This window comes from Panthera pardus, unplaced genomic scaffold (genome assembly GCF_024362965.1).
Source record: "Panthera pardus isolate Hobbes unplaced genomic scaffold, ASM2436296v1 HiC_scaffold_6, whole genome shotgun sequence".
In the NCBI taxonomy this organism is placed as follows: Eukaryota; Metazoa; Chordata; class Mammalia; order Carnivora; family Felidae; genus Panthera; species Panthera pardus.
The window spans coordinates 50,204,472-50,218,470 of NW_026526991.1; the positions used below are offsets into that span (position 1 = coordinate 50,204,472).

The 13,999-nt window shown below is 42.5% G+C and overlaps 1 protein-coding gene and 1 long non-coding RNA gene across 17 annotated transcripts in view; both read left to right on the top strand.

The window, feature by feature from the left end:
* The window catches only part of GRIP1 (glutamate receptor interacting protein 1), a 682,822-nt gene that overhangs the window by 589,942 nt on the left and 78,881 nt on the right, over positions 1–13,999 (top strand). For 11 of the 16 annotated variants that reach the window (XM_019455025.2, XM_053896004.1, XM_053896010.1 and 8 more), the window contains 3 exons: positions 566–721; positions 9,623–9,809; positions 10,392–10,537. In XM_019455025.2, coding sequence (XP_019310570.2) covers positions 566–721; positions 9,623–9,809; positions 10,392–10,537 — 489 coding nt within the window. The remainder of the gene's footprint in view (positions 1–565; positions 722–9,622; positions 9,810–10,391; positions 10,538–13,999) is intronic. The other 5 variants (XM_053896003.1, XM_053896006.1, XM_053896008.1 and 2 more) reach the window with 1 other exon arrangement.
* LOC109270462 (uncharacterized) lies at positions 2,553–5,300 on the top strand. The gene is made up of 2 exons (XR_002081537.2): positions 2,553–4,245; positions 4,631–5,300. It is a non-coding gene; the product is annotated as an uncharacterized LOC109270462 (long non-coding RNA).

Consider the following 13,999-nt stretch of genomic DNA (forward strand, 5'->3'; position numbering starts at 1 on the left):
GCAACTTATCGTTTCTGACATCTTTCTGAGTCTCTTCCCCTCCCGCCCCCCCCCCCCCAATCAGAAAGCATTTGTCATTAGAGAAGGATGTAAATGTTCCTAATGCTTTATATGTGGTCCGGAAATTAACAGTCCAAAATATGATATAGAATACGATGTGCTCAGAACTTCCTTGTGTGCTTGGAACCACTGTGAATGAAATTCACGTCAGAAAAGATCTACGAACGATGCGTGTCTGTACTGGATGCACGGAGTTGTTGTTTATGCAGAAACGCGGTTTCATGTTTATCTCTGTGTGTGTCTAGAGCAAAATTCATAGAGCCTCCCTCTGGGTTGCATTGTGCTCAGGAGGATCGTGCTGCCCCTCAGGCAGCGGTGGGCTCTTGTAACTTTGAGATTCTACAGTGCCGTCTCCATGGCTTCTGAGACCTGGTCTCTGCCCGGTCGGGGCACTGACTAGCCATTGCTGCCGTGTGTGTCTCTCGGGGTTGTCCCTGGCTGGCAAGGGTAGCAGGCTCACACCCCACCTGAGAATGCTCTGTGCCAAGTCTCCACTCTCTTACAGCAGCTTTGGTGTCTTCACCCTTCTCTCCTACCTCCATGAGTGCATACAGCCTGAGTTCCCTGAACATGGGGACTTTACCTCGAAGCCTCTACTCCACTAGCCCTCGCGGGACCATGATGAGGAGGAGACTGAAAAAGAAAGACTTCAAAAGCTCACGTAAGTGAAACAGTCACCGTTGTCTCATGGGCTGGAGAAGATGGGCGGGCTGGTTGGAGTCTGTGGGAAGAGTGTTTTCTGGTGCCTAAATGATCAGGTGGATGCTAAGGGGCTCCCAGCTCTATGCCAGAGGTCCCTGAAATGCTATCTAGTATCTACATGATACTGATTGCCCAGAACAATTTCAGACTGAATTAGTTAGTTTGTACTATCTTTGCCGACAACTTTTTGTTGGAAATTTCTTTTCTTGCTCTTTGGATCTGATACGGTAACCAAAGAGGTGATTTTTTTCCCTTCAAGACTCCTTCCTTATATTCTGGGTGACTTTGGACATGAAACATTTGTTCTCAGTTCCTTACTCACTCCAAATCAATGATTTGAAAACTATGTCTCCCTCCTGATAAATATAAGAAAGAACCCCATGCATCTGTTTAATATGATTATAACATGTAATCACTTCTCTTTCCAACCAGATCGAATCATAGTCTAGAGAGGTGGGAGTATTTCCTGTCCTATATGTCCCCTTTGGTGGCTGTAGTTGTGATTCCTATAGAGAAACTCAAAGAAGATGGGGTCTCTTCCTGCACTTACCATGAAAATAAAATAAGGAACACCCTTAAGTTACCTAAGTAAAATGAAACCCAGACTCTTCAAGGCTGGAAGTGAAGAGAATGTTAGGAGAAGGGATGTTTGGACCTATTGGCTTTTCAGCCTGTTTGTCAGAGATTCATCTTCACAAGAAGACCCACCATGCCACCATCACAGAGACCAGTCATCACCCACCCTGGGAAATGGTCTCTTCATGTTACAGGAAGCTGAAGGTTTCCTTACAAAGAAAACCACTGCAAAAGATAGGGTCACACCGTGGTATAGTCATGATTTTGCCTTGCATATCCCTTCAAATATAAGGGGATTTTTTCATCTTTAGTGTATGTGCAGGACAGTAAATTTAAAAATGGGAAAATAGAAGGAAGATTGAGTTTAGTTAAAATGAGAATAAACGGCTTCTGGAGTCTCAGATCTTTCTCAGCTGACATGAAAGTAAATTATTCAGTCTTGGAAGAAACCATTTGAAGGCAGTAGAGTGAAGTGGTTATAAGCATAGATGTGGAAACCAGGCTGCCCATGCTCTCATCCCAGCATCATTGCTGTAGGACCTTGAGCAAAGCACCTAAGTTCTCTATGCCTCGGCCTCCTTAGCTACAAAACAGGGATTAATTACTTACTTCATTGGGTAATTGGGAAGATTATATGAAAGAATATATATATTCACACCACCAAAAGGGACATATGGGACAAGAAATATACTCTGTGAGGAGAATATATATTATTAAGTACATATTATGCATATTATTTTAAAATTATATATATTGGGGCGCCTGGGTGGCTCAGTCAGTTAGGCATCCGACTTCGGCTCAGGTCATGATCTCATGATTCATGGGTTCGAGCCCTGTGTCAGGCTCTGTGCTGACAGCTCAGAGCCTGAAGCCTGCTTCAGATTCTGTGTCTGCCTCTCTCTTTGCCCTTCCCCCACTTGCACTCTGTGTCTCTTTCCTTCAAAAATAAATAAACTTAAAAATACATACATACATACATACATACAATAATATGTGTTAATACATGTACATATATGTATATACATATTATACATATAGTTTATATATGTGTTATACATATATAATTTTCTCAATTATATACTATATACAATACACTATATACAATAAATACTACATATATTATATACATATGCTAGAACAACACCTGGTAAATGGTAAACACTATTTAATTGTTAGCCATTTGAATAGTTTAAGTGTTAGTTAGTATGCCTTGAATCTAAATTGTCATGTGTGAAAATCTGTTGACACTGTTCCCAACTTTAGGCATTTTTCACAGTGACTACTTTGGCATAATACATAGGTTCTGGGTCTTCCATGCAATGCCATCAGGGCTTGTGGTGGATTTTTGTATATGAAATTTTTTACATATAATGCCTTTGGGTGCAGCGTCCCTCACCGACAGCAACAGTCTAACAGCCCTCATCAGGGAAGAGCAATTAAAATGAATTCATTAATGTTTGTACTTCTGCTTGAATGGCTACACATTTGTTTGTGTTAGGTAAGACTCACTGTGTTAACTAAAGGCATTAGTGACTCCAAATGAGTGATAATATGTTTGGCTATCTCGGGTTGATATTTACATAGCTTGAATTTTATAGTAGGAAACAAAGCTGAAATCATGCTGTCACTGATCCCCATAATCAACTCAAATTCTCTTTTGAATCAGAAAGTTATTCTCCAACATAGTAGAAACAGACAGACACGTGGCTCCAGAAATTGCAAGCTATTTGTGTTTTTTGGAGACATCAGCCACCAGGGCACCACTGACCGTATGCCTGCCAGAATGTTTATGAAAGTGTCTCAGGAGATCACACATTTTATATTGTAATCAAACAACAAGGTCCAAAACTTTGATTCGTACTCCAAAAAGGCCTACAAAAATAGCATTCCAAAGCCAGAAAAAAGTAATTGCTGTTTTTGTTCTTTTGTTTTTCTTAAGTTTTCTTCTCTTCTCTCTCTCTCTCTCTCTCTCTCTCTCTCTCTCTCTTTGCTTCTGGTCACATTCGATGTAAGGGTTTTCCCAAATAACTGATAATAAAAGTTTTATTATGCTCTCACTATACCATGGTTTATTTCCACCACTTTATTTATGTCTTTATTCTATGCCACCGTTTGCTGCCCCCTTTCTAATACTTACGTTTCCATGGCAACCAGGCCATTTGTATGGACGATGAATCATGGCAAAGTCACAACAAATACAATAAAAAGTCTCTTCGCTGTACTGGTGATGAGGTGAGGCCAGAGCCTACAAAACAGAAAAAATTCTCACGTATGTTTCTGGTACAAAAGGACATCCCAGAAAAGAATTGAAGTCTTCTCATAAATATTGAAAGGTTCTGTATCATTGACCGGAGGAGTGAATACAGGAAGTCTGTAACACCATGTTACAAGAATTAAAGCAGGAAAGTGCCGTGTTTGTTTCACAGGGAGAAGGATGAGTATCCCCAGCACCAGGCTGGGAGGAGTGTCACAAAGCCCTGGAAGGATTGCAGAGCTGTGTCACAGAGGGAACCCTCTTGTCAGCTCTTCTGGAATCTTACTGACCTTTGCCCCACAGCCTGGGCTGTCCCTTTTTCTGCCTCAGAAGCTAAGGCTCTTTCCAGAACCCTGTCATCCCCCTGTGATGGCAGCATGACTGAGCAGTGGACCCGGTTCCTTCCCCCTGCTTCCTGCTTCTGCACACACAGCCAGTGTAGGCTCTGCCTGTTCTCAGTCCACCTGAATTGCAGCCAAGCGTAGAAGTTAGATGATGTTCCCAGAATAGTCTTTGCCTCTTTTGCCATCACCGTGTACTACTAGGGAGGCCAACATGGAAAAGAGTTGAAAGGAAGAGAATGAAAAAACCTAACAAGTTTTGTCCCTGCCACCAACCGCTGAAAAAAGATCGGAGGACAAAGGCAGCTAATGGTGAGCTTTTATAAGTGAGCATGCAGGGAGCCCTTCAGGGAACAGCCTAAGAGCTGCCCGCCCCACAAGCTGACCCCCATCTGGAGAAGGGAGCTGTTGGACACCCACACCGTGCGCCTAAACTGGATCACACGGTACACAGTGGGCTGGATCCCCAGCAGGCCGACTGTAAGGGGAAATACTTGAGTGACACAGAGGTCTTGAGTTACAGGATCAAATAATGGTGAACACCATATATGGATAAACCTTTGCAATCCATTGCTCCCTATACTTTTTAAATGCTTTTCCTATCTGACAGTTAACCTCACAGCCTTCTAAGAAGGCAGATTTTTAAGCTTTAGAAGCTGACAAGTTGTTTCTGGTTTTCCTCCCTTCCTTACACTAGAAAAGACAAGAATTGACAAAAACCACAGGGTCATTTCCTGCAAACCTGAAGGGTTGCGAACAGAACCCTCCAAAAGTGAACAGGAGCAGGACAGAGCAGATGCGGATCGTGAACACAACCGTGGGGCCCACACCATTTAGCAGTGTTCACAGCATGTCAGTGATTTAGTCCTTTCCTCCCTCGCCTGTGGGTAGAAGAAATGGGCGCACTTCAGTTCAGAGCCAGGACCTTGTAGGAGTCTCTACTACCGGAGAGAGAATTCATCTTACAAATTTTTAAATTACGGCATTATAATTCATAATAATTCACCTTTGTGAAAGGTTGGCCACATTAATGAAGCAGGATAATCAAGCTCATCTTTTTTTCCTCTGAGTAATATTGGTTGTTTTTCTTCTGGCTCATCATCTTTAAATCTACCGTTTATCTTTTTCATGTCTGGTTATAATTTGCAAGACTTTAATTTGTGTGAGTAATCAGTACGTACAATTCCAAATGAAATTTTACTGTTTCAAAGAACATTTCAGTGTATCAAAGGACTTTCAGAGTTAACTATAAAATCCTAGATTATTTAATATAATCCTACATTTATTAGATACATTGTAAACTTTTATAATTATAAAACCAATATTTAACATAATTTTAATCCTAAATTAAAGGTCCTAATAATTTCTATTGTCTCAACTTGACTCCAGATGATGCTTACAAATTTAATGATGCCCACAGTGAGCACTTAGATCTATTTGCAAAACCTTCTAGAGAAGTCCGTTTCTGAACTATCTTCTCTAACAGTTGCAAGAATGCAGCAAGTCTCTCCTTCGAGAAGGTCTTTACTATATCTAGCCTAATTCCTCCTATTGTGATTGACCCATTTCTTCTTAATCCTCTCTTAGTGGAAATGGCATTTAGCTGACTTAAAGTTTCAAAAGTGGTTTTTAACTCCAGTTAAGTTGTCCAAAAATCTATACCAAACTGAGATCTCCGATGAAAAAACTGTGTATATTAATGTGAACCTATAGAAAAATTCACAGAAAGTATTCCTATTGAAGTCCAAAGCTCATAACTTAGAAGATAGAATGGAAGTAATCTGCCAAATAGGGGATGTCCTAATATTATATTCCTGCCTGCTATGAGAACAGACTGGAAGGAAATGCAACTCTCCAGATCCATACTAACCACTCCTGGTGGTTCTGTGCCATCAGGAACAAAATGTGTAATCTGGAGAGCAGGTAAAGTACAGTTGACATCAACAAAGCACACTAGAAAGTGTGATCTGAATGAATATAGTCCATGTGTCGGATCTTGGAATTGTAGGCCACCAGCTGTAAAAGGCTCAGGGTTGGAAGCTACCTTTACCCCCTACTTCAGGCTACTTTAATCTCACTGATATGAATTTTGTTGTGAGAACTATGATGATGTTTCTTAAGAAGAAGTAGATTTTCCTTCCTTCTAGACAAATGATCTATCGCATCTTCCTCTGCCATGTCAGCTACAATGTTGGGATGAACTACATAGTGGAAAAACTGGGGTCCTGAGGGACAACTTTCTAGTTCCCTAACTCAGCAGAACCTGCATGAAATGTTGGTTCCAAAAAGAAAAATGTGGATAATATCACAAAACTCAATTCGTTCTTCCTTTATTTTGTGTTCATTGAATGTTCCAGGCATTGGGATTTCAAAGAGGAAAAGATCTGGGTTCCAATCTTTAAAAACAAGGATGCTGAATGCTGAAGTAGGACCATGTATTAGAAATGTGGAGATGTAGACAGGGGAGTACCTAACTCTGCCTGGAGAAAGCAGGGAAAGGGACATTAAAAGCCCGGGGGAAGAGCTAAAGGGACAGAGGGATGTAAGCAGGGCTGCAGCAGATAGGCAGGAGACTGGATAGGCAGGGGCCATGAACTTATGAAGGTTCCCACGAGCTCTGTTAGCACTGGGGTTGTTGTTCTATAGAAAATAGGGAAGCGTTGAAAGAGTCTAAATGGGAGGATGACCTCTGCACATTAGATAAGCCACTCTGGCAGCAATTGGGAGGCTGTTCGCATAAGACAAGAGGCAAGGACATGGTTCTAAGTCTATATAGTGATCTGTATTAGCAATGATGAGGCCCTACTTTAGAGAATAGATACATTGGGGGCCTCATCATGAAGAGAAAGTTAACCTGGCAAGTTGATATGTAGAAAATGTTGGGCATGAAAGGACCAGAAACATCCATATTCACATATTTGAAATAAACTAAACATCTGAAATACAAATGATAAAAGCCTGGACTGAAGCGTTAACAATAAGAAGGGAAAAGAGGATTTATAGAAGTTAGATTTCAGTGGTCATCCTGAAAGGACTTAGCCATTGTCTTGATTGAATTTGAGACAATGGGGATGTTCTGAGTCAAAGGCTACTTTGAGATTTCAGGCCTGGTGGACTATAAGCATGATGGTCCCACTCATAGAAACAGTAGGGGGAATGCAAAAGAGAGGATGACTAACTCAATTTTTAAAATGTTGAGTTTCGAGGAGTCAGTGAGACCTTCTTGTGGATGGGATATCCACGTCAGGAAATTCATCACTGGAGCTTGAGAGAAACTGGAGAGGTAGATTTGAGAAGATACATGCAGAGGTCATATTACAGAAGCAGTAGAAGTAAATGAGGGAAAGGAGAGTAGAGAAGGCTTAGAAGAGACCCACAGGGAAGTCTATGTTTGCCGTGTAGACTAAGCAAAGGAACTGGAAGGGGCTGAAAAAAGTCAGAAACTAAGAACGAACCTTCACTGAAACCAAGAGAGCAATTTCAGAAAGAAAAGGATAGTTCCCAAGCCACTTGCTGCAGAGTAGTTAGAGCAGAAGATGGCCATTGATTTTGGCAGTCAGGAAGTCATCAGTGAGAGTAGTTTCAGTAAAGGGTGAAAGGAGAGGCCAAGTTTTAAGCAGGCCCAGAATCAGTACAAACCCATAGGGAGAGGTCAGAAAGCTAGGGGAGTGAGCAGGAAAGTTGGAAAAAGCAAGAGAGAAGTATTTATGACACAAAATCACAGGGAGCCGAAACGGATAGGACCAGAAAGGAGGAGGTAGCCTTGAAATGGAAAGAAGGATACATCCTCCTGGGAAAAAGAAGGAAGTTAGAATAGATGATACAGAGAAATCGAAGTTGAAAAGAATGCTTTTAAGGAACTCTTGTCAAATGGCTGGATCTTTTCAGTCTGGTAGGAAATGAAGTAAGGAGTCAAGTTTGATCCTTATAATGGTGGAAATGTTTGAGACAGATCCCGTGAGAAATCAAATAAGGAGTCAAAGTATTACACAACAGAAAATTCCAGGGCCCCATAGAGAATTGTGTGAATGTGTAGTGACTTTCTCTAGCACCCATCAGCAACTTAGTAAGAGCAGGGGAGTGGAGTGGGCATTACCAAAGAATATTGAGTATTAGACTATAGAAAATGTCATGAGCTTTCAGCATCTCTGATTCCAGCAGCTGCATCGTTGAAGTGGTCACCAGGGATCCAGGGGGAGTATGGAGGGAAATGATGCTAGTAAAAGGCAATGCATAAAAATGGTAGCTTTCAAACTGGATTCCCCAGATTCCCACAGGAGGGATGGGAAGGCCTCCTCTGGGGTCTCCCATTCCTACCTCAGTATCTTCAGCAGCTCTGTTTTTATCTGAAATACAAAGACATCCCTTACATGCTTTCATTTGAAGGGGGGTCAGGGGGAATCTGTTGCTAACAAGTTTGAAAACCACTAGACTGGAAGACAGGTGAGAGAGAGAGGGGCTAGAAGTCATCAAGGAGGGAAAATGAGGTCAGAAGGACTGGGGGGAGATGGCTATTAAGATTGTGTGGTCAACAAAGAGGATTCAGATACGAAGATCCCAGAGCTCTCTCCAGGTTGAAGGATGGTGGGGTCCAGCACAGGGTTCTGCTGATAGAGAGCTGAAGTCGGGTGGAAGTGCTAATAATCAGCACTGAGAGACCTAAAGAAGCACAAAGCCAGGCGCTCAATTATTGCCATGATGTCAAAGATACTGAGCACATGGAAAAGCAACAGACTAGAAGGGGCAAATTAAGAGCTGAGTCTGAAGTCAGTGAGGAAATGGGGGGAAACAGGAAAAGTAGAACATCATGGGTTTGAAGAGGAGACAAAGCAGAAATAAGTACATAATATAGAACTTTAAAATAGGAGTGGTTTGGGGCGCCTGGGTGGCTCAGTCGGTTAAGCGCCGACTTCAGCTTAGGTCACGATCTCGCAGTCTGTGAGTTCGAGCCCCGCGTTGGGCTCTGGGCTGATGTCTCAGAGCCTGGAGCCTGCTTCCGATTCTGTGTCTCCCTCTCTCTCTGACCCTCCCCCGTTCATGCTCTGTCTCTCTCTGTCTCAAAAATAAATAAACGTTAAAAAAAATTTTTTTTTAAATAAAATAAAATAAAATAGGAGTGGTTTAAGGTAAAAAGCACTGCATGTGTGGGGCACGGAAGGTTCTAACCCTTTCTCTGTCCTTGTCCCCTGCAGGGAGAGTGAAAGAAAATAGCTTCTGGGTGGAGGGGTTTCTGAGGTATATGGTGTCAGCAGATGTCAATTGCAGTAAGGAGGCCAGACTCTTTTGGAGGAAGTGACAGTCCCACATGGGACCCTGCAGAGAGCTTGCTCACAGAAAGCAAAGGAGGCGCAGGTCCCAGTGGGCATCAATGAGAGAAAGGCATCGGGGAGTGGAGTGGCCTTTTCATGACCCGCCAGAGATCCAGTGGGAAAGAACAAAGGCTAAAGAGCCAAAATTTGGGGATAGGAGAAATAGAAAGTTTAAGCGACTCCATCAAGCCAACCCAATGCTAGATTAAGGTTGACGACCAGCACGAACTTATTTCAAGGAGACCAAAATATCCCACCATTACCACTGAGCTTTTTTTTCATTTTTCCTTCTTTCAGAGACATAATCTGCGTCAGCAAGGCCGGCGTCTCTGGTGCTTGCTCCAACCTAACATCATTCTTTTTCGTGTTTGTTCCTCCAGTGTCTTTAGCCTCGAGCACAGTGGGCCTGGCTGGGCAGGTCGTTCACACAGAAACCACAGAAGTTGTGCTGACAGCCGATCCCGTCACAGGATTTGGGATCCAACTGCAGGGCAGTGTGTTTGCCACGGAGACGCTCTCTTCCCCACCTCTGATTTCCTATATTGAAGCTGACAGCCCAGCCGAGAGGTAAGACACTCCTTGACAGCGTCCTTTTCTGTGTATTTCTTGTGCCCGGTATCTTTGAATAGCTAATAAATTAGGGAACAGGGCTCAATGCAGGAAATGCAGGATGTGATGAACTGTCCGTTCCGACAGTAAAATTTTGCGTTCTTGATAAGGTTTGAGAAGAAAAACGAGCGTGGATGCCTTTATCTAGCAGATTGTTGTCTGGCAGGGACTGGAGGCTGTATTAATTAAAAAGGAAAATATCTCTGAAGTTCCAACTTTATTATAATAATTCCTGTGCTGTGGGGAGCTGTACATTCATCACTACTATATATTGGTTCAGATCAGATTAAAACAATGCCATAGTTTTAAATTATTAGTTCCTTCTCTGGGGTACATCAACATTGCCTGGCTCACATCTGGATCCATCAAACACAAGAGTGCAAGACCTTGCAGTTGACCTAATACGATGCCCACAGCATTGAATAGACAAGACCGAATGGTTACGCTATTTCACAAGGATCAAACAATATAGATTTGGCAACTTCAACTTGATAATTACTTACTCTGGCTACAGTCTCTAACATGTGGTTCTAAATATAGATGTGGGGTGCTACAGATTGGAGACAGAGTGATAGCCATTAATGGGATTCCAACTGAAGACAGCACCTTTGAGGAAGCCAACCAGCTCCTCCGAGACTCTTCAATCACGAGCAAGGTCACACTGGAAATCGAGTTTGATGTTGCAGGTATGGTCATATAATCGCGAGTCAGCTGCAGAGTCAGGAGTGGACCGCATGTGAATTATATGGATTGTGTGGCAGATGGGGGAGCTATTTTTTTTTACCTACTGAACATGTTTTTGTTTAGGAGATTTGGGGTGTCATTTTGTACTGAGCATTACTTTTGTGCTATTCGTTAAAATGTCGCCATAAGTATTAGCAGATATAAAGGTGATTTTAAAAAATCACGTAGCATTTATTCTTCCTGATTTTCCCCTATATGCTCGAGAAACCATATTCTTCTGTCACATGGATGAGAAAAGCCTGTCTTTGACCCTTCCCACTGCAAAGAACATGTGGAAGTTTGGTAGGGAACAATGAAAATGTATTAGGTGGATTTATACAAGCCCAGCAGGTAAATAATTCATTCTCTAGTGTGAAAAAGAAATTGCACCGGACACTTGTTAAAAACAAGGAAGACTTTATTCAAGACTATTTCAAGAGAGATCAAGAGTTGGAATAGGGAAGAGAGACTAACTCAGTCCCAAAGACAGTATGGGCAGCTGGGAATTTATGGCCACCAAGCAAGGTGAGGGTAGGGAGTCATGGAATGAAAAATTACTAACAGGAACTTGATTAGATATCAAGGGGGTGAGAATGAGGAATTTGATTGTAGATTCCATGGTGGGGGGATTCTCAACAACCTGAGTTAGCTGGATTCTCACTAAAACTGGGCTCAGCAAGTCACAGACAAGGCCAAAGATAAGGCCTCGTTGAAAAGAGGACCCAGAGGGGCCTAACTTAAGTTTGATCCGGAAGGGAATCCTTGTCAATAGCTAACAGGTGTGTGGGTTTTAGAGGTCGCTGCTAGTTTCCATTTAATGAAATGGTCTTCATACAGTGATATACCACTTCATAGAGCCAACAATCTTTACCAACTGGTAAAGATATGCCTTTGGACGTAGGGATTGCATCTTCCCAGCAAATGCTTGCTGAGTGTTTACTGTGGGCCAGCTGGAGATGCAGCAGTAGACATGGAAGAAAAAATAACTCCTTCCTTCATGAACCATATAGTATTACAGAAAGTTGATTTTTAAGTTAACGAATATAACTTTAGACAGTAATAAGTGCTCTGGGGAAAAGAAAGCAGGATGGGGATGAGAGAATGGCTGTGGGAGCTATTTTCATGGGATGATTCTCTGAGGAAGTGACATTTGAGCAGAGATTTGAAGGTTGGGAAGGAGCCAGCTACGTCCTGGGAGGAGGGTATTCCAGGTAGAAGGAACAGCCAGGGTAAAAGACATGGGCCAGATTAGTAAGATGGATGGATTTGAGAACCAACGGAAAGGGTTCTCACTGCAGCATAAGGAAGTTGGGGGTGACGATCACGTTTGGAATTGGAGATGGGGTAATAAGAAGGATTGGAAGGGGCCAACTTAAGATGTGGCTTGAAGCAGGACTAGCAGAACTTGTTTATGGAATGGATATGGAAAATGAGAGAAAGGGAAAATCATGGATGACTCCTGAGGTGTAAGAGTCAGCAATCAAGTAAAGAGTGATGGCTTTAAGGGAGAGGAAGACTTGAGGAATGGAAATTTGAGGATAACAACAAGTTCTGTTTTATGCGAGTGGGTTAGGGGCAGAGAGAGAGGGAGACACAGAATCCGAAGCAGGCTCCAGGCTCTGAACTGTCAGCACAGAGCCCGACGCTGGGCTCTAACTCACAAACCGTGAGGTCATGACCTGAGCCGAAGTCGGTCACTCAACCAACTGAGCCACCCAGGCACCCCGAACAAGTTCTATTTTAGACATGACTAGACAAATCCACTGCCAGTTCTAGGGGGAAAGGGACAAGCACATCCATTCCTTAGTTCAGAAGACAATTATCGAGCACCAGTTACTCAGTGCTAGGCACTGTGCTATGTTCAGATCATTTAAAGGGAAAATAAAAAGGATTAATATCTTCAAAGAGCTCAGAGCCAATTAGACAAGAGCAAGATCTGCTAAAAGATAAGAATAGACTTACTGAATGTGTGTTGCCACTGGAATATGAAAGGAAGTGCCTGATGGGGGATCTGGGCCAGAGAGCAGCCTTGAGGAGGAACCACCATGTCAGTGACTGGTGAAGTCACTGAAATACAGGAGACCACTAAGGAACGAGTGGCAGGAAGGAGGGGATGCTGCCTGAGGAATTCTAAGATGGAAAGGGGAAGGATGCTAGCCAAGGAAATAATGTAGGTGGATTATGAGAAGTGAAAGGAGAACCCAAAAAAGGTAGCATTTTGGAAACCAAAACAAAAACTTCAAGGTCGTGGTCAATAGCATAAAGGGGCTTCAGAGAACTCAAGTAATATAAGGCAAGAAAGGTCCATTGGATTTGGCAATTCAGAAAAAAAGACATTGCAGAGTATATTCAGGGAGTTGGGGGACAGGAGTCAGACCACAGAAAGCTGAGGAGTGAGGAATGGGCAGAGAAATACAGGCAGGCTATGCTTGCTTTCTGCCAATGAACTGGGTTTTGAAAGAGGGTAACTAGAAAAATGCAGTGAATGGATAAAAAGGACAGAGGCCACTGTGGCCTCTTCTTGTTTGAAAACTTCGACAGCATTTAATTACATACTGGACACTCTATTTTATCCTCTAATCAGTGGTTCTCAGTCAAGATCAGTTTTGCCCTGTGGGACATTTGGCAATGGTAAGAAATTTCGCTGCGGGTGAGAAAAAGATGGGTAAAAGATAAAAGATTCGGAGTTCAGAGGGGAGTTATTTGTTTTGCTGTTTTGTTTTGTTGAGATTGGAGAGATCTGAACATATCTGAGGCCTGAAGTGAATGAGGGAGAAAAAAGATAATTGATGGATATAGGTCCCTAAAGGGATGAGCAGAGAAGTTGTCTAGAACACAGGTAGATAACTAGTCTAAGACAAAAGGTTGATGGCCGCCTCTTGTGAGTTTGAAGAGAAGGATGTGAGAATATAACTATTGAGACATTCATGTAAGAACTGTCAAGCAAAGGTAAAAAGGATCAGCATCTTGGGGAGTTGAAAAGAATGATGGTTTAGAATAGCTAATGGGGAAATGACTGAGAAAGCTAACCAGACCCATGTACAGGGATTTTCCAGCTGGGTGGTGGACCATGCAAAGTCCAGAAGCTCTAAGTTAATAGCACTGTCCACCTGCACGGCCAAGTAGTTTTTTGTCAGGTGGCCTCAGCTACTGAGGAGTAACAGCAGAGGCGCTAGGTGATTAGACTGAACCAGAGATTGAGATTTCCAGAGAAGGTTCAACAGAAAGAAAACTAAAGTCACAGCAGTTCAAATTGTTGCAGGAAGAACAGATGAATAACTATAGTAATAACATCAAAATCATGGTAATACTACGAAATGCTTACTCTATGGCATGTCACTCTTCTAAGCACTGCATGTGCATTAGCTCACTTATAACAGCAATGGAGGTTACTGTTATTTTGTCGCCAGAAAACTGAAGCCCAT